Source organism: Squalius cephalus (assembly GCF_949319135.1).
Source record: "Squalius cephalus genome assembly, chromosome: 11".
NCBI classification, from domain to species: Eukaryota; Metazoa; Chordata; class Actinopteri; order Cypriniformes; family Leuciscidae; genus Squalius; species Squalius cephalus.
In genome coordinates this window covers 32,625,266-32,650,656 of record NC_137132.1, presented here as the reverse complement: position 1 = coordinate 32,650,656, position 25,391 = coordinate 32,625,266, and the positions used below count along the sequence as shown (strand labels likewise).

The 25,391-nt window shown below is 44.6% G+C and overlaps 1 protein-coding gene across 2 annotated transcripts in view; it reads left to right on the top strand.

The window, feature by feature from the left end:
- The window catches only part of arrb1 (arrestin, beta 1), a 73,224-nt gene extending 50,134 nt beyond the window's left edge, over window positions 1-23,090 (top strand). The window contains exons 6-17 of one of the 2 annotated variants that reach the window (XM_079885902.1): window positions 1,219-1,415; window positions 1,554-1,613; window positions 1,731-1,798; window positions 4,205-4,340; window positions 5,895-5,979; window positions 6,079-6,151; window positions 6,246-6,383; window positions 7,187-7,270; window positions 17,697-17,720; window positions 18,113-18,183; window positions 18,729-18,780; window positions 22,811-23,090. In XM_079885902.1, the coding sequence (XP_079742028.1) occupies window positions 1,219-1,415; window positions 1,554-1,613; window positions 1,731-1,798; window positions 4,205-4,340; window positions 5,895-5,979; window positions 6,079-6,151; window positions 6,246-6,383; window positions 7,187-7,270; window positions 17,697-17,720; window positions 18,113-18,183; window positions 18,729-18,780; window positions 22,811-22,922 (1,100 nt within the window). In that variant the 3' untranslated portion in view covers window positions 22,923-23,090. The remainder of the gene's footprint in view (window positions 1-1,218; window positions 1,416-1,553; window positions 1,614-1,730; window positions 1,799-4,204; window positions 4,341-5,894; window positions 5,980-6,078; window positions 6,152-6,245; window positions 6,384-7,186; window positions 7,271-17,696; window positions 17,721-18,112; window positions 18,184-18,728; window positions 18,781-22,810) is intronic. The other variant, XM_079885901.1, reaches the window with a different exon arrangement.
- The last annotated feature ends 2,301 nt before the right edge of the window (window positions 23,091-25,391 follow it).

Here is a 25,391-nt window from a genome sequence, read left to right as displayed (position 1 = left end):
ATGTCCCCAAAAGTCTGGGCACACCGTTCAGAGCGCAGGTCATTTCTCTCTCCGCTTTGCCGTCATCCGGCAGCGAGATCGATGGTAAACTCCTTTGCCCTGTCAGAGCGCTTAGGAATTATACTACACGCTCCGCCGCTGTCAGACGCTCGGAGCAGCTTTTCGTTTCGTTTGGTGGGCGCACCAAAGGTCTCGCCGCCTCGAAACACAGCCTGTCCAGGTGGATAGTGGACGCGATTGCAGCCGCTTATGCGTCTAAAAATCTGCAGTGCCCGCTGGGTATCAGAGCCCACTCCACCAGAGGCATGGCCTCTTCATGGGCTTGGTCTAGTGGAATTTCCATTCATGACATTTGTACAGCGGCAGGCTGGGCCTCCCCCTCTACATTTGTGAGATTTTACAATCTGGAAGTTCCTGCCCTGCAGGCTAAACTCTTATCTGTCTAAGTCCCGCGTAGCCAGCCCACTCTGTGTGCAGACTACTGCTGTGTGATTTAGCTCTCCTGGTTGAGCTCAATTCTGGGGTTGTTAGTCAGACCGGCCACGCCGCTCTGAGCCCTTATGTGTGTGCTTATGTACTGCGCTAGCCATTCTTGGCCGCCCGGTTCCCTGTTATAGTGTTCCCCGGGTTTCTCCCTGGGACTCATTCAGTGGATGCGGGGCGCGCACGGCGTTGACAAGGGAAGTTCCCGTAGCGTAAGCTTCTTACGCAATACGAGAGAACCTCTCGTAAGAGAACGTACTCGGTTACCTAACGTAACCTCTGTTCTCTCTAGAGAGGGAACGAGTATTGTGTAAACCGCCGTGCTCGCGCCACGAGCTCACTCGCTTCAGCGACAAAAACCAGAGAATAGCAGCCTCTGAACCTTCTTTTATAAGCTAAAGCCACGCCTCCTCACATGGGCTGTGACGCGTGAGCGCGCCCAGCGCGCTCATTGGGCGTGACGTCACGCTAAGGTTTCAGCGATAGGCTGCTGCAGTTGCCGCAGAGCAGCCAATGAGCACGCGACTTCGCTTGCTCTAGGTCTGCTTGCTGCCGCACTGCGTTGACAAGATATTAAATTAAGGATAATTTTTTGGCTTCATATCTCGAGAAAAGATGACTTTACCCGTAGCGTAAGCTTCTTACGCAATACTCGTTCCCTCTCTAGAGAGAACAGAGGTTACGTTAGGTAACCGAGTACGTTATTAAGCATGTTTTTTTTTTATTCTCCCACAGTTTTTGTGACACTGACGTGTGCTTTCCGCTATGGACGGGAGGACTTGGACGTTCTTGGCTTGACGTTTCGCAAAGACCTCTTTGTGGCCAACATCCAGGCATTTCCTCCTGTGCCTGAAGAAAAAAAGGGCTTGACACGTCTACAAGAGCGATTGATAAAGAAACTCGGAGAACATGCTTACCCCTTCACCTTCGAGGTGAAACTTCTGTCTGATTTTCTTAATATAATGGCAACTATGTTATGCTGTGCAGAGATTATTGGATTCGCTGTTGATTAAAGTAGGTCCGTTCATCACCATTTCAATGGACACTGAATGTCAAACCTTTATTCACAGATTACTCCGAACTTACCCTGTTCTGTCACGTTACAACCGGGGCCAGAAGATACAGGAAAGGTACATTTTCCCTCAACTAATGTTTTATGATGTTGGTTTTGATAGATATAAGTAAAAAGGGCTATGCAGAATTCTCCACTCTCCAGAGTAACATGTTCTTTTTTCTTGTCTGCAAAGGCCTGCGGGGTTGACTTTGAAGTCAAAGCTTTCTGTGCAGAAAATGTTGAAGAAAAAATCCACAAAAGGTACAACCTTTCACAATGGCACCCAACGGAGTAACAGACACAGAGCAAAACATAAAATATTACTCTTCTTTTGTGCATTTTTGCAACATTGTTGGTATGTGTTTTTGGAAAACATATGAGGCAAACAAGACAAAATGATTGAATACATTTGAGAAAGTGTCTTATTATGATTGCTAATTTCATTTTCAAGTTCAGAGGAGTAGTCTGACTAACAGGGATTAATAAAACATTATTAGTTAATTTATTATTAGTCTTGTAAAGCAGTCACTACCCTTACGCAAAGAAAATATATGTACCTATATATATATGTGCAATATATTAAATTATTTAATGGTATATTTGAAAATATACAGAATAATATATGGGGCCCTATCTTGCACCCAGCGCAATTGACTTTGTACACCGACGCATGTATCATTCCTATTTTGCACCCGACGCACAGCGGACTTTTCCCTCCACAGACGCACGTCGGTAAATTAGGGAATGAACTTGCGCTCGCGGGGGCGGTTCAGCGCAAAGAGGAGGCGTGTTCCGGCGCAAACGTTCCCTGGTGCTATTTTGCAGTTTCAGAAACCAATTCCGCCACAGACCAGGAAAAACCTAGTCTAAAGTCAGTGGCGCATTATTCAGATGCTATTTTAAGGGCGCATACTTGGCCATAATGTAGCGCGTGCACAACGCGCATACACTTTGCTTCTCTCATCTACACACAGACGCAGCAGATCCCATTTTTGCAAACCATACATAATTACAAGGAAAAATATTCCACATGAGGGAAATCATTGTTGTGTCCATGAAGATGTGAAAAAATAGGCATAAATCTAGTTTACACATTTACCCAAATTATTATACGCCTGTTTAATCGTTTAAGCTTAGTTGGGTGGGTTTCTCCATCCCCATACAATGTCACTTTTCTGTGTTTTACGGCCCTGACGAGAACGTCGGCCTCCTCGGCTGTGAACCGCTCCTGGCGTGAGCCTGGCAAATCCGCTGTTATAATAGCAATCCGCCATGGAACAAACGCACCTGCTCTTAAAGGAAATGTGAGATGATGCTCTGATTGGTTTACTTCACGTTACACCCAAACCACACCTATGAGTAGCTACTTAAGACCAACCCATTTTAGAGATCCGCCCACAAAGTTACTTGAGTTTCACGTTTGATACTTGCGTTTCAGATCGTTAAAATAGGGCCCATTGTGTTTATATATTACAATATATTAAATAGTATAAGGAATTACCGGGTTTCAAAAAAAAAATATGTGACAATATATTTACTAATATATCATAATGTGTGCAATTTTATATTCAGTAATACACTTCATAATATATAGATGTATATGTGATCAGATATATTTACTCATGCAGTGTAAACACACATATATAGAGAAATATATAATGTAATATATTTTTATATATTATTTATAGTTTTTATAGTTAATTACTTAATTATAAGTATAAGTATACTTTTATACTTTATTAAGTATACTTAATTTTTATAGTTATTTATTTACATTATAAATGTTTCATAATTTCAAGCTAGTTAACAATGGCACAAGCACACCTGCATGTACTAAAGTATTTAGCAAGGCGACTATCACTGTGTTGAGGAGTGCACAGCTGTGCTTTTTAAATAATGTAACACATAATCTTAATGCTAATCGGCCAATCGTCAACCGAACCTCAGGCTCTACTATTCTGCACAACAGGAACCCCAAAAACCCTCAGACATACCAGAAAACCTTTTAAATTCCAAAATAATACAACATTAAATACTAACAGATCTCCCCCTATATCAGTATTGAGCAAAACACATGAAATGACACTTAATTTTAACTTTTACTCTCCTTTAACAGTCAGAAGCAAAGCATGCTGGGAACTAGAAATCTGTTGTAAATCTGTTTGTTTATATATATATGTGCGTACAATACATTCACATTTATGTGGGAACATGTACAGTATGTGCAATATATGTACACAATATAGGACACAACTTTATGAATGTTACATGTAATGCTATTTTTTTCTTCAATTCTCCATATTGTATATGTATCAATATATGGCCACGTGGTCAAAGTACTAGTTTCCCATACATAGAAATGTATAATGTATTATATTGCATTATATTTTGCAGTATATTGCCATATATTTTTGTTCCGTAAGAGTATTACTCTTGCTCACACTCATAAATAGTCTCACACCATTTGTGCCATGAATATAAATGACACTTAAAAAAGGCGATTTGTTGAGGAAAAATGTGCGATTATGGTCTAAATGATCCGGAAAAATGTCTGAAAAAAATATATAAAGACCAGAAAATCGCAGAGATTTATTACATTGATTTTTGTTGAAGTCAATAAATGTCACAAATTATGATATGCTTCTCCTATTACTGGCCCTTCCACAGGAATTCAGTGCGTCTTGTCATCAGAAAAGTGCAGTATGCTCCAGAGAAGCCGGGCCCGCAGCCAATGGCTGAAACCACAAGGCAGTTTCTCATGTCAGACAAACCATTACACCTGGAGGCCTCACTTGACAAAGAGGTGGGTTTGTGTAGTTATTCAGCTGCTCTCAATAAGATTAAATATCTGACGATTGAGGAAAGGCAACATCAGTAGGATTCTGCTCTACTGATCTACATCTACATCTAGTGATGGAAAAAGGGCATTACAACTGAAATGCTGTGGGCGCAATGTTATGTACACTATATTATAATATAATATTATGAGAATTTAAAATAACTGTTTTGAACTATTTGAATATATTTTAAAATGTAATTTATTCCTGTGAGCAAAACTGTATTTTCGGCATCATTACTCCTGTCTTCAGTGTCACATGAATCATGATCCTTCAGAAATCATTATAATATGCGGATTTGATGCTCAAAAAACATGCATTATTATTATCAATGTTTTTTTCAGGATTCTTTGATGAATAGAAAGTTCAAAAGAACAGCATTTACTTGAAACAGAATCTTTTGTAACTTTATAAATGTCTTTACTGTAACTTTTGATCAATTTAATTAATCCTGGATGAATAAAAGTATTGATTTCTTTTATTTCTTTTCCCCAAAAAATAAAATAAAAATTCTTACTGATTGTGTTTAATGTTACAAAAGCTTTCTATTTCAGATAAATGCTGTTCTTTTGAACTTTCTATTCATCAAAGAATCCTGAAATAAAAATGTAAATAACTGTTTTCAACATTGATAATAATGAGAAATGTTTCTTGAGCATCAAATCATCATATTAGAATAATTCCTGAAGGATCATGTGACACTGAAGACTGGAGTAATGATGCTGAAAATTCAGCTTTGATCACAGGAATAAATGACACTTTACCATATTTTCAAATAGTAAACGGCTGTTTTAAATTGTAATCATATTTCATAATATTATTGTTTTTTTGTTGTTGTTGTATTTTTAATCAAATTAATGCAACCTTGGTGAGAAGAGACTTCTTTTAAAAACATTTTGACTGCAAGTGTGTAGTAGTAGTAGTATCTAATAATAATAATATAAATATAAATTAAGTTTTTTATTTTGTCTTTAAATTATTTTAATATGACCCTATGCTAAACTTAGAAATAAATAAAACGTTTTAACCAAAAGATAACTATAAAACAAATCCAAAAAGACATTTGGCATGAATGTGTACTGCTACAATCAGTACTGCATTAACAGAAATATCTGGCATATGAAAATTCATTACATTTATTAATGTTTCAGACTTGGGGTCTCTGCATGTCATTACAGACTTTTGACATATTATTAAATGCTATGCCTGCTCATTGTTACATTTTGTAAAAAAAAATTGAGTATCTAAAAGAGATTAATAGAACAGAAACAGAAATATTTAGGCCTAAATTTAAGATTTATATACTTGAATTGTTTATAAAATTTCCATCCATTTGGATCACACAGTTTTAGCATAGACAAAGTAATAAACTTAATGTAAATGAGTGTAGATAATAACTTAATTCCTTATCAGACTATACACTGTTTTTTTCAGAAACACAATTTATTTTTGGCTTAATCTGCTATTAACAATTCATTTTTGTTGTTTGCATGATGCTGTTTGCGCATAATGTCTTTCAGATTTACTATCATGGTGAACCAATCAGTGTCAACGTCCATGTCACAAACAACACAAACAAGACAGTAAAAAAAATGAAGATTTCAGGTCATTTAGTTATTTATATAGATGGACTTTGTATTTACATTAGAATGTAGTTAAGAAACTCTTGGCAATAACACTTATTTCTATTATAAAATGTTGTAGTGCGTCAATATGCTGATATTTGCCTCTTCAACACTGCCCAGTACAAGTGTCCAGTGGCGACAGAGGAATCAGAGTACGTACACTGCAAACTAAACCAGAAGCTAAATCCGTATGAGAACACAACTTGACACCTGTCTCATTGCTCTCTGCTTTGTGTCGTGTTCTAGTGATTTTGTGGCTCCCAGTGCCACATTTTGCAAAGTATATACTCTTACCCCGTTCCTGGCGAATAACCGAGAGAAACGCGGCTTGGCTCTGGATGGCAAACTCAAACATGAAGACACAAATTTAGCATCGAGTACATTGTAAGTATAATCTCTTAGCCTGGTTAAAACCAGACCATTCTCAGTAGTAACTGAGTTATGGTCTGGCAAAGCTCCATAGACAAATCATTTCCAAAGGGGCGTCACCAACGGACGTCGCTCAAATGCCTCTGGGCGCAGTTGGATAGACCTAAATCAATCAGAGCGATCGTCATCGTGTAAAGCCATATGCTGTGTCCCAATTCACCTAAGTTACACTACGCCATAAAAGTATGTACTCTTTTTGTGAAGTGTTACTTTTGAATGTGTAGCAAAAAAGTAGGCAAGCTTTGGGACATACTACTTCGTCTTCTTTATCGGACGGATCTGTCGCGTGCATCCTGTCCCTTAAACTGACCTGTCAATCATCGTGTCACAGTTAAAATCCTCTATTAAATCTAATTTAATTTCCTACCGTTTCGGAGAGAAATGTAGTAGCACGTTCATCTGCCAGTGGGTCTTTCATGGAGACTGTCCTCATGTGTTTGCAATTTGAATATAATAATGCATTTAAAAGTTGAATGGACGTCGCCTCTGGGCGCAATTGGATAGACCTAAAACCAATCAGAGCGATCGTCATTATGTAAAGCCCAGCTCAACGTTTCTGATTGGTGCCGCGATTTCTAGGCCATGGAAATGGGCTTGAATGAGTTCTTTGCCAGACTACTTCTCGAGCAAATCTGAATTTGCCGGAAGTTGTCTGGGTTTTCCCAGGCTAATAATCTCTCATTCTTCCATTTGAAAGCGGATTATGTTTCTTGTCACGCTTATTAATTCACCTTTCCATGGCATTGTTGTCTTAAAAGGTTAAGAGAGGGAGCCAATAAGGAAATTCTTGGCATCATTGTTTCTTATAAGGTGAAAGTGAAGCTGGTGGTGTCCCGCGGAGGGTAAGTTTGCATTTTGCTCATCTTGTTTGGCATGTGATGGTGGAATAAATTTCAAACTTTACAATTAGGTTAAACAAATGTACATAGCACTTGGCAGGAATTTGTGCTAGACAAGAAACCGCAAACTGGCTGAGGACCCACATAGCAACATTGTGATGTCCCAGATCCGGCCCACATCTGGCAGACGTGGAAAGATGATCTGGTGGCCCTTGGGTGGCTCACTCCTGTTTGCCAGATGTGGGCCACAAGCAGGCCATAGCAATGCCACGTGTCAGCCAAGAGCAAAGAAATAAACCAGAACTGGACCGTATCTGAGCCACAAAATCTGTGTATATTAAATATGGAGTCATTTCAGCCTTAATAAGCCTGTTAACAAGCAGAATCACTGAAGGAAAGAAGAGAACAGAAAAAGAGACGAGAACTACAACTGACTTCCAGCCAAAGCCTTAGATGAAATCAACTGAAGAGTACATTACTTTAAGTACTTTAGCAGGTACTTATGGTAACTAGCTTGAAAACATGAAACATTTATAATGTAAATAAATATAATATATTACATTATATATTTCTCTATACAGTATATGTGTGTTTATTTTGCATATATGCAATATATTACACTTGCAGTACCATCTGATCACATACACCTCTATATATTATGAAGTGTATTACTGAATATAAAATTACATATATTATGATATTTTAGTAAATATATTGTTTCACATATTTTTCAATATATGAAAAGCGGCAATTCCTTATGTATAATTCAATATATTATAATATATTAACACAAAATAAATTATTCTGTATATTTTTAAATATACGGTTAAACTATTTAATATATTGTTCATTCATATATGGAAAATATATTTTCGTTCCATAAGGGCATGAAGCCACGGGTGTCAGGCTTCTGGGTGGATGAAGTAGGAGACGAACACGAAGATGATGAATTCCAAGATTTTAATTCTAAATATAAACAAATACAAACAAAAAGGGAGCGTGCGCTCAGAACAAGGATAAACCTAACATTAAACAAACCTAACATAAACATTGACCGACAAGTGAAGACTGAAACACTCAGGGCTTAAATACAGGGGAGAACAGATCAGGGAAACAAGACACAGCTGACAAGACTAACGAGGAACCAGGTGATACAAATGAACTAATGAGGGTAACCATGGAAACCAAGGAGTGGCGGGAAAACAGAACAAAGGAAGACATGTGACCAGTGACAAAAACACTCAAACAGAACAGAACTGTGACATAATTCCCCCCTCCCGGTAGGCGCGTCCTCGCGCCGTAGACAGACCAACAACTAGGGTGGGAGGGTGGGCGCCCTGGAGGCTGACAAGGGCGTGGCTTGGCAGGACAGGGAGCCTCCAGGGCGGAGCTGGCAGTTCAGGTGACCAGGGCGAAGACAGCCTTTCAGGCGGCCATGGCGGAGAAGACCCCTTGGGTGGCCATGGCGGTGCGGACCCTTCGGGCGGCCATGGCGGAGACAACCCCTCGGGCGGCCATGGCGGTGCGGACCCTTCGGGTGGCCATGGCGGAGACGACCCCTCAGGTGGCCATGGCGGAGACGACCCTTCGGGTGGCCACGGCGGTGAAGACCCTTCGGGTGGCCACGGCGGAGAAGACCCTTCGGGTGGCCACGGCGGAGAAGACCCTTCGGGTGGCATGGCGGAGAAGACCCTTCGGGTGGCCATGGTGGTGAAGACCCTTCAGGTGGCCACGGCGGAGAAGACCCTTCAGGTGGCCATGGTGGTGAAGACCCTTCAGGTGGCCATGGTGGTGAGGACCCCTCAGGTGGCCATGGCCCCTCGAGTGGCCAGGACGGAGCCCTATGGCCCCCCCCCAAAAAATACTTGGGAAAAGTCCCGGGTACCAGAGAGGGCTCGGTGCAGGGCAGCGATGAGGGCTCGGTGCTGGGCAGATCCAGCGACGAGGGCTCGGTGCTGGGCAGATCCAGCGACGAGGGCTCGGTGCTGGGCAGATCCAGCGACGAGGGCTCGGTGCTGGGCAGATCCAGCGACGAGGGCTCGGTGCTGGGCAGATCCAGCGACGAGGGCTCGGTGCTGGGCAGATCCAGCGACGAGGGCTCGGTGCTGGGCAGATCCAGCGACGAGGGCTCGGTGCTGGGCAGATCCAGCGACGAGGGCTCGGTGCTGGGCAGATCCAGCGACGAGGGCTCGGTGCTGGGCAGATCCAGCGACGAGGGCTCGGTGCTGGGCAGATCCAGCGACGAGGGCTCGGTGCTGGGCAGATCCAGCGACGAGGGCTCGGTGCTGGGCAGATCCAGCGACGAGGGCTCGGTGCTGGGCAGATCCAGCGACGAAGAAGGCTCTGAGCTGGACAGGACCAGCGGCGAAGAAGGCTCTGAGCTGGACAGGACCAGCGGCGAAGAAGGCTCTGAGCTGGGCAGGACCAGCGGCGAAGAAGGCTCTGAGCTGGGCAGGACCAGCGGCGAAGAAGGCTCTGAGCTGGGCAGGACCAGCGGCGAAGAAGGCTCTGAGCTGGGCGGAACCAGCGGCGAAGAGGGCTCTGAGCTGGGCGAAACCAGCGGCGAAGAGGGCTCTGAGCTGGGCAGGACCAGCGGCGAAGAGGGCTCTGAGCTGGGCAGGACCAGCGGCGAAGAGGGCTCTGAACTGGACGGAACCAGCGGTGAAGGGTCTCTGCTGGACGGAACCAGCTGTGAAGAAGGCTCTGTGCTGGACGGGACCAGCGGTGAAGGCTTTGAGCTGGACGGAACCAGCGGCGAAGGGAGCTTCAAGGTCGACGGAATAAAAGAAAACAAAAGCTCTGCGGGCATGACGCTGTCTGTCACAGGCACAGCGGGCATAACGCTCACAGTCTCAGGGGCGGCGGGCATGACGCATACTGCCTTGGCTTCGGCAGATCTGGCGTGAAGTGCAGGCTCGGCTGGACTGGCGTGAAGTGCAGGCTCGGCTGGACTGGCGTGAAGTGCAGGCTTGGTTGGGCTGATGAGAGGAGGGAGATCAGAGAAGTCATCCCTGGAGATAGGTTCGATTGTGCGGGTATATCGCCCATATCCTCCCCTGTGACCTCCACGGATACCCCGGAACACAGCTTGGCGGGTTCCCACAAAGGCCTGCCTCCATATCTCCATCTTTTCCTTTATGGTCGGTCAATCTGTCAGGCTTCTGGGTGGATGAAGTAGGAGACGAACACGAAGATGATGAATTCCAAGATTTTAATTCTAAATATAAACAAATACAAACAAAAAGGGAGCGTGCGCTCAGAACAAGGATAAACCTAACATTAAACAAACCTAACATAAACATTGACTGACAAGTGAAGACTGAAACACTCAGGGCTTAAATACAGGGGAGAACAGATCAGGGAAACAAGACACAGCTGACAAGACTAACGAGGAACCAGGTGATACAAATGAACTAATGAGGGTAACCATGGAAACCAAGGAGTGGCGGGAAAACAGAACAAAGGAAGACATGTGACCAGTGACAAAAACACTCAAACAGAACAGAACTGTGACAACGGGAGAGGATTTATGAATGGAAGTGACATGATAATGAAAACATGACGGATGTAGTACATCCAGATTACATTTTTACTACACATTCATACTATTTAGAACATACTTTTTAGCAGTCATGAAGTAAATACTTATTCAAAATAAGTACCTACTCAAGAGAGTATTAAATTTCGGACGCAACCTCTGTAATTGTAACTGTGAGTTTAGCAGAGATGAGAATCATTCACAAAACCTTTAGAAAGTGTAAAAATCTTGTTACATTATTAGTCAAATTGCTTGAAAAAAGATTTTTTATCTTAACCCCAGAGTGCATGACCATAAAACCTGCACAAATGCATTAGGGGGTTCAAGATGACCCATACTGGTTCAGTGGATTTCTTTAAAGAAAATATATTTATTTTTAGTGTAATGAAAGATTTCAATTGTACACAAATGTATGTTTCGACAATGTTCAGTTGTTCCCTTCTCATGTACATATACAATAGAAAAAAAAAATAAATAAATGTAATTCACTATAACAGTACATATTTATTAACATATACACAGTGTGTATATATATATATATATATATATATATATATATATATATATATATATATATATATATATATATATATATATATAAACGGTTAGTGATACAAAAACTACATTTTTATTTCTCTGAACCCATGACCAACAAATATGTAAATGAGGCACAAAACGTCTCGGTTACGGATGTAACCCTCGTTCCCTGAGTGGGAACGGAGACGTTACGTCGGATGACGACGATTGGGGTTTCGCTTAGAAAGCCTCTCACCTTCGAGTATATAAAACGAGCCAATGGCAATGAAATGCCATGGGTCTGCGGAATTTGCATAGCGTATCTCCGCCCACCGCAGGGGGTATAAAGGAAGTACGCTGGCAACATGCAGATATGTCTTCGCTGAGGAGCCGAGACTGAACTCAGGCGTTTTTCAGCGATACAGCGGAAGTGGCAGGAAGACGTAACGTCTCCGTTCCCACTCAGGGAACGAGGGTTACATCCGTAACCGAGACGTTCCCTTTCGTGGTCACTCCGAGTTACGTCGGATGACGACGATTGGGGTTCCAGTCTAATCACGCCACCTCGGCTGTCATCCAGTGCCCTGCGTAAGTCTGAGCTCCCTGTTGTGAGACTAGCACGAACGAAGGAGTCCTACTTAACACAGGAATACCAAGGTACACTGGGAAGCATATCTCAGGAGAAATATGCAATTATGCCCAACCATTAAGGGGGGGGGACTTGAGAGACACATATGACCCAGAGGGATGCATATGGGGTATCACTGAGGTGTCCAGCCGCAGGTGGAATTTTAAACCCCAGGGGTGGCAAGGTGGCTTGCCAAGGGAAAGACACACGCTCACAAGGAGACTTACAGTGGAATACACATGTGGGGGTCGCCCAGAGGGGGAACCATGCACATGGAGGCACCTAGTCAAGCGCAAAAGCTGCGTTATGGCAGATTGGCATAACTCAGGCGTTGACGTCACCAGTGCTGGAGGAAACTCAGAGCTTATCAGACTCACCTGAGAGAAATATTGCACGTATCCCGTCCGTGGAGAGGAATGGCGAGCAAGCGAAGACACCTGAGCAGAATCTAGCACCGGCTGGTTGAAGCGAGTACATGAGAAGAAACTGGCTCTACTCGGAGATTATAGAATCTCGCGAATGTGTTGGGTGTCGCCCAGCCTGCAGCTCTACAAATGTCTGTTAGCGAGGTGCCATGCGCTAGAGCCCAAGAGGAAGCCACACTACGTGTGGAGTGGGCTTTCACACCAAGGGGGCACGGACGACCTTGCTGCTGGTATGCCAAAGCAATGGTATCCACTATCCAGTGAGATAACCATTGCTTTGAGAGAGCCTTTCCCTTCAGCTTCCCACCATGACAGACAAAGAGCTGGTCTGAGGTCCTGAAACACCGCGTTCTGTCTACATAAGCACGGAGTGCGCGTACTGGACAGAGCAGTGCCAAGGCTGGGTCTGCCTCCTCCAAGGGCAGCGCTTGCAGGTTCACTACCTGGTAGGAACCTTGGGCACGTATCCAAGCCGGGGTCTCAGGATCACGTGAGAGTTAGCCGGCCCGAATTCCAGGCACGCTTCGTCAACCGAAAATGCCTGCAGGTCCCCTACCCTCTTGATGGAGGCCAATGCAACCAGGAGCGCTGTCTTCATTGACAGGAACTTAAGCTCCACTGACTGTAAAGGCTCAAATGGAGCACTCTGCAGGGCAGTTAGAACCACTGAGAGGTCCCAAGAGGGTACGAGGGGAGGACGAGGAGGATTTAGTCTCCTCGCTCCCCTCAGGAACCTGACGATCAGGTCGTGCTTTCCCAGAGACTTACCATCAACTGCTTCGTGATGTGCGGCAATGGCGGCAACATACACTTTCAGGGTGGAGGGAGACAGCCTTCGCTCCAACCCTTCTTGCAGGAAGGAAAGCACGACACTGATCGGGCATTTCGTGGGTTCTTGATGTTTAGAACACCAGTTGACGAAGAGGTTCCACTTCAACGCATAGGCATGTCTCGTGGACGATGCTCTAGCGGAAGTGATGGTAGCCACCACCGCAGGTGGTAGGGTACTCAAACCTGCCTCGTCCCGTCCAGGAGCCACACGTGGAGGTTCCAAAGATCGGGACCAGGGTGCCATAAGGTGCCCCGTCCCTGAGAAAGGAGGTCCTTCCTCAGAGGAATTGGCCAGGGAGGTGCTGTCGCGAGGAGTACTAGTTCGGAGAACCAGGTCCGGTTGGGCCAATACGGGGCAACCAAAATGACCTGCTCCTCGTCCTCCCTGATCTTGCGCAAGGTCTGCGCAAGAAGGCTCACTGGGGGAAACGCATACTTGCGTAGGCCCCGAGGCCAGCTGTGCGCCAGTGCATCCGTGCCGAGCGTGCCCTCGGTCAGGGAATAAAACAGGTCGCAATGGGACGAGTCGTGGGAGGCAAACAGGTCTACCTGTGCGTCGCCGAACTGATCCCAAATCAGCTGGACCGTCTGGGGATGGAGTCGCCATTCTCCAGCGAGAGGCCGAACTCGAGACAGCTCGTCGGCCGCCTGGTTCAGGTGTCCCGGGATAAAAATGGCTCGAAGCGACCTCAGATGCTTCTGACTCCATATGAGGAGGTGGCGAGCGAGTTGCGACATACGGCGGGAGCGTAGACCACCCTGGTGGTTGATGTACGCTACTGTTGCGGTATTGTCTGATCGGACTAGTACGTGCTGGCCCCTGAGCAGCGCATGGAAGCGGTGCAGGGCGAGACGTACAGCCAGCAACTCGAGGCAATTGACATGCCAAAGGCGCTGGGGTCCTGTCCAGGAGCCCGCGGCAGCATGACCATTGCACATGGCGCCCCAGCCCGTGTTGGAGGCATCTGTTGATACAACAACATGCCGGGAAACTCGTTCTAAGGGCACTCCGGCCCGTAGAAAATTGAGGTTCGCCCACGGGGTGAAGGTCTGACGGCAGGCTGGAGTCACTGGGACTCGGAGCGTGCCGTGTTGCCATGCCCACCTCGGGACTCGATCGCGAAGCCAAAGCTGAAGCGGTCTCATATGAAGCAATCCCAGCGGCGTTACTGCGGCTGCGGATGCCATATGCCCCAGGAGCCTCTGAAATAATTTCAGTGGAACCGCACTCTTGCCCTCGAACTGACGAAGACAAGTCAGCAGTGACTGCGCGCGCGCGCTCGCTCGTAAGCTGCGCGCACATGGCGACCGAGTCGATCTCCATACCGAGAAAAGAGATCCTCTGCACGGGGCAGAGTTTGCTCTTCTCCCAGTTGACCCGAAGGCCCAGACGAACTAGGTGCTGAAGCACTAGGTCCCTGTGTTCGCAAACCTGGTCTCGAGAGTGAGCTAGGATTAGCCAGTCGTCGAGATAGTTCAGGATGCGAACCCCGTGTTCCCGGAGGGGAACAAGGGCTGCCTCGACGACCTTCGTGAAGACGCGAGGAGACAGGGCTAGCCCGAAAGGGAGAACCGCGTACTGGTATGCCTGCCCCTCGAAAGCAAACCGTAGAAACGGTCTGTGTCGAGGTAAAATGGAGACATGGAAGTAGGCGTCCTTCAGGTCGATCGCTGCAAACCAATCCTGCGGCCGCACACACTGGAGGATGTGTTTGGCCGTTAGCATCTTGAACGGCAGCCTGTAAAGGGAGCGGTTCAAGACGCGCAGGTCGAGGATTGGCCGTAACCCACCGGACTTTTTGGGTACAATGAAGTAAGGGCTGTAGAAGCCGGACTTCATCTCGGCTGGAGGGACAATCTCGATCGCACCCTTCGCCAGTAGGGTGGCGACCTCCGCTCTCATGACAGGGGCATTGCCACCGACCATAGTGAAGCGGACTCCCCTGAAGCGGGGAGGAGATATCGCGAACTGAATCGCGTAGCCGAATCTGATGGTTCTCGCGACCCAGCGGGACAGTCTGGGAAGCTCTAGCCAGGCCTCCAGAAAGTGCACCAGAGGGGTCATACGAACCACAGACGCACCGTCGGTGGGGCAGCGAGGCGGAATGACCGGCACCGGCGAGGGTGGCATAGCGGCCCTGAGCGGGGGCACGGTCATTAACCGCGTCCTGCCAGAGGAGGCCAGGGGAGGGCGCGCGTCCCACGGGGGCGTGCTCTGGCAGGGGTCTGGCGACAGAGGGGGATGAGAGGAGCGTGGCCCGTGGGCGGCGCGTGCTGTCATCCACAGCCTCTTGGGGCTTGGAGGAAGGGACATCTGTTCTTGAAACAAGAATTTCCCCCCGGCCCTCCACCGGGGAAAGGAGTGGCCCTGCTACCAGCTCCTGAGAAGAACTGAGCCCTAACCCCAAGCTGCCCGTCTCAGAAGTGCTGCTTAGCATGGCGTTTAGCCGGCTAAGGGGCGGAGACAGGCGGTGCCACCCTCCTGCGACCTCCTCTGCTGTGGGCCAGTGAAGGCTCGAGGGGAGGAACGCAGAGGGGCGGTGTCGGCGGGAAGCAGGCTAAGGACACCGCACGGACAGATGACCGTCGGTACAGAAGGTCCTGCGCCTGCTTATAGAGTGATCGAAGACTGTTGGGCGCAATCCTCAACCACACCGCCGACTAGGCTGCCCGTCTCAAGAGTGCTGCTTAGGCTGGCATGGCAGTCTAAGGGGCGGAGACGGGCAGCGCCGCCCTCCTGCGACTTGCTCCTGCTCAGGGCCGGTGAAGACCCGAGGGGAGCAACCGCATGGAGGGGGCATTGGCGGGAAGCAGACTAAGGAGACCACACGGATGGATGACCATCGGTGCAGGACCCGAGTCTACTTCAGGTGGTCGAAGCCACACCGCCAAAGAGCCCAGCCCGGGACATGGGGGAGCTTAGAAAATAAACTCTCAGACACCCCCACATCAACCTGGCTAAGCCCATGTCTGGACCACACTAGTGGACATCACCTGACCTAGGAACACGCAGGTGCTGATGTCGCCTGAGCGAGGTCGGCAGTGTGCGTGGCGGAACAAACCAGGCCGGGCATGGGAGGCATAGCGTCCCAGCATAGGGGCGTGGTTAGAATTTCCGCGTTCTGCCAGGGTTGGCCAGGGAAGGACTAGCGTTCCACTGCGGCCGGTTCGACAGAACTCCCGGGACAGCACTGCATCGAAGGCGCAGGCAACACACAGCACTGCATGACCGTGCCACGATAGTGACAGGGAACATGCAGACCATGATCGCCATGCGATCGAAAGCAGCGAAGGCGGAGGACACCTGCGGGCCACGAAAGTCACGTGGAGTCTTGCGCAGCGCAGGCGTCCTGATGCACGTCCGGGAGAAGCTTACAGCGCTCGGGGGGAGGGCGGGGCCACTCCAGCCGATGCTTTCAGCTGCCCGGGAAAGCATGGCTGACAGCTCTGGATCGGTCCCGGCAACGATGGCACTCCAGTGGGAGGCAACGCAGTCGAAACTTCATTTCCAGAGGAATCAAGCCCGCCTTGTGATGCTGTGAGTGCATGGTCTGCGATGTGGAGGGGGGTGTGGCCCGAGGAATTGACTCGTCGGTTGTTGTGCCACACCAAACCCTCAGATCACCCTGGCCACCAGCCAAAGTATCCCCTCTCGAGGAAGAGATAAATTGGGGTGTGGCAGAGGGGACTCTACTCACATGGAGATCATTGAGTCTTGATCTATAAACATCGCGATGGCCATGTTCCCGCAATGAAAACATGACTCATCAACGAGCGCTGCCGAGCGTGATTAAGCCCAACACGCAAAACAGCGCTCGCGACCGTTAGGCAGAGATGACTCACGCACACACATCCAGAAAATACACGGGCGAACCGTCTTGAAAAAGACGTGCCGCGTGCAGCTCTTTTAGAGAGTGGAAAAGCTCAGCAGAGTGCTGAAACGCCCAGGGAGAAACACACTCACTGTCGGCAGATTACTGCACAAATCAGCAGCAGGAAATGCGATCTCGCTGGAAAGCGCCGTCACACCAACACACTGAAGAGCCGCTCGTCTCGAAGAGATTTGAGATGACACTCAAAAGGCTTGTGGAGTGAAGTACTGAACTTGGCTCCGAAGCGAAAACATATCTGCATGTTGCCAGCGTACTTCCTTTATACCCCCTGCGGTGGGCGGAGATACGCTATGCAAATTCCGCAGACCCATGGCATTTCATTGCCATTGGCTCGTTTTATATACTCGAAGGTGAGAGGCTTTCTAAGCGAAACCCCAATCGTCGTCATCCGACGTAACTCGGAGTGACCACGAAAGGGAACATGACTTTCATGACCGAAAAACATACAAAAAAATCACACACTTACCGATCAATTTGACACTCTTTATGCATTCTAGGGTTACATTAAAATGACTTTGCCGAGTCAATATGACACACCAATTCAATAATGCCTTAATTATTGTAATACAGTAAGATCATGTTTAATTGTTTTTTTCAGACTGCTGGGAGATCTTGCCTCAAGGTACTGTGATATTTTTGTTCATTCCTTTAGAAATTCTTCTGTTTCTGTGTAATGTGTGTAAATGTTCGACACCTTCACTTTGAAACCGGATTAAAGCTGTTCCATTACTAAGACTGCATGACCATACTGAAGAGTGTGTCTTACACAGCCCATTGTGCATACTATAGATTCCTATAAGTAGCCAAGCTTTTGGCCAGAAACACAGACAGGCTCAGACACTTGATAAGATGCCATCAATTACTGGACCATTTGTGCTGATGCTTTTAGGCCAGTGGTTCCAGCACTCTGTTAGCACCGCATGAGTGGTGGGATTGAGGTTTGGGAGCAGCGTTGGCCAGGGTTTATTTGGTTATCATGTCTACTGGATGCATGATTTGTGTTTCCCTCTCCAGTGATGTTGCAGTCGAGCTCCCTTTTACATTAATGCATCCCAAACCATTGGAGGAATCATTCTACAGAGATGGTATTTGTCAGACTGCCTTTTTATCTGCTTTCATATTGCTTTGGTGAACTACTTATGATTTATTTTAGCATGTTCTGGCACCTAAAACATATACTTTCACTTGTACAGAAAAAAAAAAAAAAAAAAAAAAAAAAATATATATATATATATATATGACTAACATAAAAATACAATAAATATGTAAATATTTATTTAGAAAAGATATATACTTTAATATAAGACTTTTAACTTAGTTCATGTCCTAACATGTCAGTACTGAATTCCAGCTTTAAAAATCTGTGAAGAAGAGTCAAAATCTGAATAATCTTTATTTATACTAACAATTCATGTTTTGTTGATGTTTGGTTGAAAAGGTGCAAGTGGGTGAAAATTTCGTTACTCTAAAATTCAAAAATAAGGACTGTTTTGACAAATAAAACCATAGCTATGTACGTAGACCTTTATAAATATAAATGGGGTATACAGAGTTTTTTTTAAGTGGGAAATGAAGTCCATTACCTACAGAGTTCTAATCAATATTCCTTTCTGTAACCTTTCTGTTTTAGCCCCAGAAAATGACGCCCCCATTGACACAAACCTCATTGAATTTGACACAAAGTAAGTGAAAGACTTTTCTATGGTCTAATTGGATTTTAGCCAACTAAATTGCTTTTTTAAAAAGTTACACATATGCCTTATGATGCTGGTTTAATTTAATTTATTCATTTATTTAGTTTAATCAGAATAAATTCTGTCAGTCATATACAGTACCAGTCAAAAGTTTGGAATAATTAAGATTTTTCATGCTTTTGTAAGAAATCCCTTATGCTCACTAAGATCAAAAATACAGTAAGCATCATTCCTCCAGTCTTCAGTTTCACATGATCCTTCAGACTTTATTCTAATATGCTGATTTAATGCTCAACTTCTATCAATTAATTAAACAATTGGTGCTGGATTTAAAATAATTGTTTTTCTTATTATTAATGTTGAAAACAGTTTTTGCTGCTTAATATTTTGGTGGAAACCAAACGCCTCGGTTACGACTGTAACCTCGGTTCCCTGAAGAGGGAACAAGACGCTGTGTCGATTGACGCTGTGGGAACACTTGTGTGATTACGTCTTGAAGCACATGTGAAATCAGTCAAAAGTGTGGCGGAACGTCAGAGGCGGGTGACGTCACGAGCCAGGAAACTATAAAGCCTGCCCAAACCAAGCAGCGCTATCTTCTAAGTAGTCTGAAGTAGGTTGCTGACATGCACGTAGGAGGTATGGCAAGGTGAAACAGCGTCTCGTTCCCTCTTAAGGGAACCAAGGTCACAGTCGTAACCGAGGCGTTCCCTTTCAATTGACGGTCTGGGAATGTCTATACCAACGCCACCATAGAGAGAAGTGTCTGTCCTGTGTGAAACCGAGAAGAACAGCACTAGGAAGAGAGCACCTGGGACCCTGGTGTAGAGTCCAGGTTCAAAGAATAGAACCTCACAAATGTGTGTGGTGAGGACCGCCCTTCCGCATCACAGACATTTTGGAGAGGAACTCCTGACATAAGGGCCTTAGAGGCCACCATACTCCTAGTAGAGTGGGAATGGACTGCCATATGGGAAGGCTGTCCAACCGATTCATAACCAAGTGAGATAGCCTCAACCACCCACTTGCTCTTTCTCTGCTTTGATGCTGGGGAACCTTTGTTGGGGGGGCCCAAAACACACAAACAACTGTTCAGATTTACACCACATGGCAGCTCTCTGGACATGCAGGTTATTCTTTTCCTGGTCTGGGTTTTGAAAAGGCACAACAGATCTAGCCATATTAGTGGGGACCTTAGGAACATAGCCAGGTCTAGAGTGAAGAAACTCTTTGACCATGCCAGGCGCAAATTTCAAGCACGAAGGTGAAACCGACAAGGCTTGCAGATCTCCTATTCTTTTAAGAGAAGTGATAGCGAGGAGGAACAAAGCTTTATAGGTTAGGAACTTAGCCGGAACCTCCTCCAGTGGCTCGAAGGGAGCCAGGGACAGGCCTTGAAGGACAATGTCGGCACCCTGGTACAAGCCGCAGGCCTCAGCCTCAGAGTACCACAGAGGAAACGAGATACCAAGGGGTTTCTACCCAAAGACATTCCACCCAAAGGAGAGTAGTAAGCAGCTATGGCCACCACATAAACCTTTAAAGTGGACGGGAATAGACCTGCAGTGAACCGCTCTTGCGCTCCAGCACTGTACCAACCGGGCAGTTAACTGGGTCCAACTGGTCTCATGTACAGCAGGCCAAAAGGTATCACGTTGGACGCTGCTGCCCACAGACCCAACAGTCTCTGAAACTTTTTCACAGTGAGTGACTGGGCTAGCTTTTTTCTTTTTACGGCCGAAAGGATGGACTCTATGCGTGCTGGGGAGAAGCATGCCTGCATTGACAATGAGTCCCAAACCAGTCCTTTGTATAGCCGTAACCCCAACTCTTTCATGTGCTAAGGCTCGATGCCAAACCGCCAACTGATGCGACTGAGCCAGAATCAACCAAACGTCAATGTAGTTCATGATGGGAATGCCCTGAAGGCGCAGTGGCGCCAGAGCTGCAACTACGCATTTCGTGATAGTGCTAGGCCGAATAAAAGAACTCGATATTGGTATGCTTCGCTCCCAAAAGCAAACCTCAGGAACTTCCTGTGATATGGAGGGATGGATATGTGGAAGCATGCATTCTTGAGATCTATCGTGACAAACCAGTCCTCGGATCTGAACTGAGGAACAATTTGTCTCAAGGTTAACAGAATTTTAGCTGCACGACTGATTCGTTCAGAATTCGCAGATCCAAAAAGGGGTGCAACCCCCCCCCATCCTCTTTGGAATGATGAAACACAGACTGTAGAACCCGGTCTTCATATTGGAGGGGGATACACACTCTATTGCCCCTTTCTCCAACAGGGTTTTCACTTCTTGTTCCATTACCAGAACCTGCTTGGGGCCCACCACGGTGAGTAGGACCCCCATAAACCTGGGCAGGCGAGACCCGAATTGTATTTTATAAGCCTTTTCTATAGTTTGCAGGACCCAACAATAAACATTTGGCAGTAGCTTCCACGCTGCCAAAAAATCTACTAATGGAGCCAGCCTCTCGAGACTGGCTTCTTGTTTTTGTTGCACTATAAGCCTGGAGCCCTGAAGTGGCGAACTGGCAGGAAATGACTGCTTTAGAACCCTCCTGGGAGGGGGCGGGCATCCCAGGACCTCTACGTTTCCGGGTGGGCCCTGAGATATGTGCTCGCCGGAGACTGCTGCGCCCCTAAGCACACGAGGTTGCAGGGTTGGCAGGAGGGAAGCGGGCACCGTATAATGAGTTGTTATCGCCAAGCAGCCCAGGAGACATGAGAGCGGCGGGGAAGAAGTTTTTGGAATGTGGCCGCCTGTTTTGCTGCCTCCTGGAACCTCTCAACGACTGAATTTTCAGCGTCGTCGAAGAGGCCAGAAGGTGACGGGAGCATCTATAAGGGAGTTCTTGTCTTTCTCCCTTATACTGCTCAGGTTGAGCAACAGATGCCTCTCAGTGGCCACCAGGGCTGCCATAGAGCGGCCAGTGGATTTAGCCGTCTCCTTGGTGGCCCTGAGAGATAGATCTGTGGCCCAACACAGTTCGCAAACCACGTCAGGGCCAATACCCCCCCTCTCATCCATATCTCCTGACAACTCAGCCTGGTAGGCCTGCAGCGGCGACATAGTGTGTAGGCATGCTGCAGCCTGACCAGCGGCTGAGTAAACCTTACCTTAAGGATGAAGTTGTTCTAACTGGCTTAGTGGGCCTTTAGTGAAGATGCTGATTCAGGGGAGAGATAGCTCGCAAACGTCTCTTCCACCTTTGGCATCTCCCCATAACCGTGCACTTTATAGCTCAAAATAGAGGAATAGTGTGTTGTTTGTGAAGAACACTATAAACTCTATATGATACTGGTTTAATCCACAATCTCGACACCTCTGTGTGGATATTGGGGTAAAATGGCATTAAAAAATATATAAATCTTTTGTAAAATTATAAATGTCGTTTCTGTCACGTATGATCATAAGCATGTCCTTGCTGAATAAAAGTGTAAATTAATTAATTATTATTATTATTATTTTTAATCTTACTTACCTGAAACAGATTACGGTTTACACATAAATTAATTTTAACATTGATAATAATCAGAAATGTTTATTGAACACCATGTCAGCACATTAGAATGATTTCTGAAGGACCATGTGACCATGAATGCTGGAGTAATGATGCTGAAAATTCAGCTTTGATCACAGGAATAAATCATATTTTAAAATATATTACAAATATAAATATAAATTGTAATAATATTTAATATGTAAATAATATATATTATTCCAAACTTTTGACCGGTAGTGTATAATTATTGTAATTATATATATATATAAATTACATTTTTCTTATATATATATATATATATATATATATATATATATATATATATATAAATAAAAAAAAATTTTTTCTACAAAAGCATTTAGGCATCTACTGAAGGACAAAAAAATAAATCTGCTTCTGCCTACAAATTCTTTAACTCTGGTGTTTTTTGTTTTTTCTGGCAAAAAGTGCTTTTATGGAAACACAACAACTGAATGCTTCTCTGACTATTTGTCCTTAGTGACGATGACATCATATTCGAGGACTTTGCTCGGCAACGACTGATCGGGGCAAAAGACGACAAAGATGAAGATGAGGAGGGTGCCGATTCGCCCAAACTGAATGACAGATAGACGCGCAGATAAGAGTTTCCTGTGTTGTGACGATACGAGAGACCCTTTCGAGATAACCTGGAAAAATGGGACACCCTTTAACACACTCACAGTGGTGAAGTTGTTGTGTTCTTGTTCACATTCGTCTCTTCCATCCTGCGAGGGTGTAAAATAAAAACTTAAGTGTAGAAAAATGTGACCTTGTCGTTGAAGCGATTAGAAGGTGAGGTTTTAGTTGATAGGCCGCCCACTGAGTGCCTCGGATATTTGAGGGTCTTTTGGGGTTGAGGCAATGGTTTCTCATCATAGCTAAATCAAACGTCAGTGGTAGCATGCCTTTAATGTTGCTTTGTTTCATAGACTCTTCCTTTGATTAGAACAGAGGAGGAGTTTGAGGGCCGTGGCTTAGTATTAAACCATATTTAATGTATGGAATTTGATCTGTTTTAATTACTCTAAAAGGAACTGGATTTAGTATTTTTATTATAAAAAGCTGCCAAATTGAATAATCTTTATAATGTCTTGTGTCTCAACTGAGAACTTTTTTTCCACTTTTTAAAAGAACCAATGTATCATCTAATCTAAAAAGTTATGGGTGTGGGTAAAAGTTATGGGTATATATATATATATATATATATATATATATATATATATATATATATATATATATATATATATATATATATATATATATATGTATAAGATGACAATACAACAACTGTTTATGACATTTTTTTCTCTTCAGTCGTTTGTAAAAGTGGGTTTCTATGAAATCATTTAATTGTAAACAATGCCTATATATCTTTAAAGGGACAATATATTACTATAGGATATTTTTACATAATTGAAGCTTCTCAAACAAAGCACCTATGAATCGTTGTGCTACAAACATTCCAGTTACAATATCTATTCTGAATAAAGTACATATATCCTTAAATAGGTTTTGAAACCATCTTCTGTGGAACAGAAAAGGAGAAATTTTGAAGAATGTACTGGTTATTTTTCCAGTGCTATCACAATTAATGGAGGCTGCAGCTTTCAAGTGTCAATAAAGATTTAAAAGCACCATAGAATTATTACAATTCTAAAATTAAAAACATAAAAATTCACCCCAACTTGTGTCTATATTGTATGAGGCGTTTCAAATTAACAGTTTTGTGCAAAGAAATCAACAAGTTTGGCCAAGTTTGTGAATTAATTATTCAGTTTGAACCAGATTAAACATTAAATTCATTGAAACGATCAGACACACACACAAAAACTTAAGAATCAATACTTGAACTAGCCAAGGAGATGCTGGGCAGATGTCAAGATTTTCAGTGTTTAACGACTTAAATCATGTTGCATTGTTAGAGAAACAAACAGATATAAGTGTACAGACTCACAGCCTGCTTTTATAATTCTTTAAATAGGATTTTGCTGCATATGGTCATATTGGAAACTTGAAAGCTCCAGTCCCTATTTTAATTTTTAGTGCACGGAAAAAAACACTGCACACTCTTTCAAATTTATCTTGTTGTGTTTTATGGAAGAAAGAAAGTTGTGCAGGTAAATAAATGATGACAGATCTTTTTTATTTTGAGGCAAACTATTCGTTTAGATCTTCTATGGACAATTTCAAACTTGTCTGTACTCCTCAAGACTCATCCAGTAATTCTCTGAGCTGGAGAGCCACTAAAATCAAAAGACTCTTGATTGGAAATGTAGCCATTTTTACATTGCAAAGAGTATGTGCTTTCTACAGTATATGAATGCGGCCTTGACTTACTGCATGAAACATGTCAATAACTTGTATGTTTTGTGAATGAAACATTTGTAAGAAAGGAAGAAAGACAGACAGACAGACAGACAGACAGACAGAAAGAAAGAAAGAAAGAAAGAAAGAAAGAAAGAAAGAAAGAAAGAAAGAAAGAAAGAAAGAAAGAAAGAAAGAAAGAAAGAAAGAAAGAAAAATTTAAATAAAAATGGATTGTTCAATGAACTGATATATTATAATGTCCATGTGCTGGATAAACCACAATTTTAAAATAAATAAACTTGATTATTTACATAAGGCAAGAGAATGATATTGATGATAAAATGTAAGGAGAAATTACAATATATTAAATATATACTATGTTGTATCAAAGTCTTTGTTTCTTCTTTATATTCTATGTACGTATATGTGCGTGTGTGTCAAATCCACCATATCTTTTACAAATACTACTGTTATTGTGGCGAGAATGGAGTAAGTAAACCTCACATACTGTATGTGACATAGATAAACATAATGTCTATTTTACAATTTGTTCAAAAGTTTTTAGAGATGTGAGCTCCAGGCCGTCAGCGGTCATTCAGCTCTCATGAGATGCTCTCATCTCATCTCGGCCAGTCCTTTGGGAATTATATGTAGATAGTGGTTAAACATGACACATAATTAATGTAACGTATATTAAACAATGAATCTTTGGTCTTATTAATCTATTACTTGCTCCACAGCAAGTCAATTTT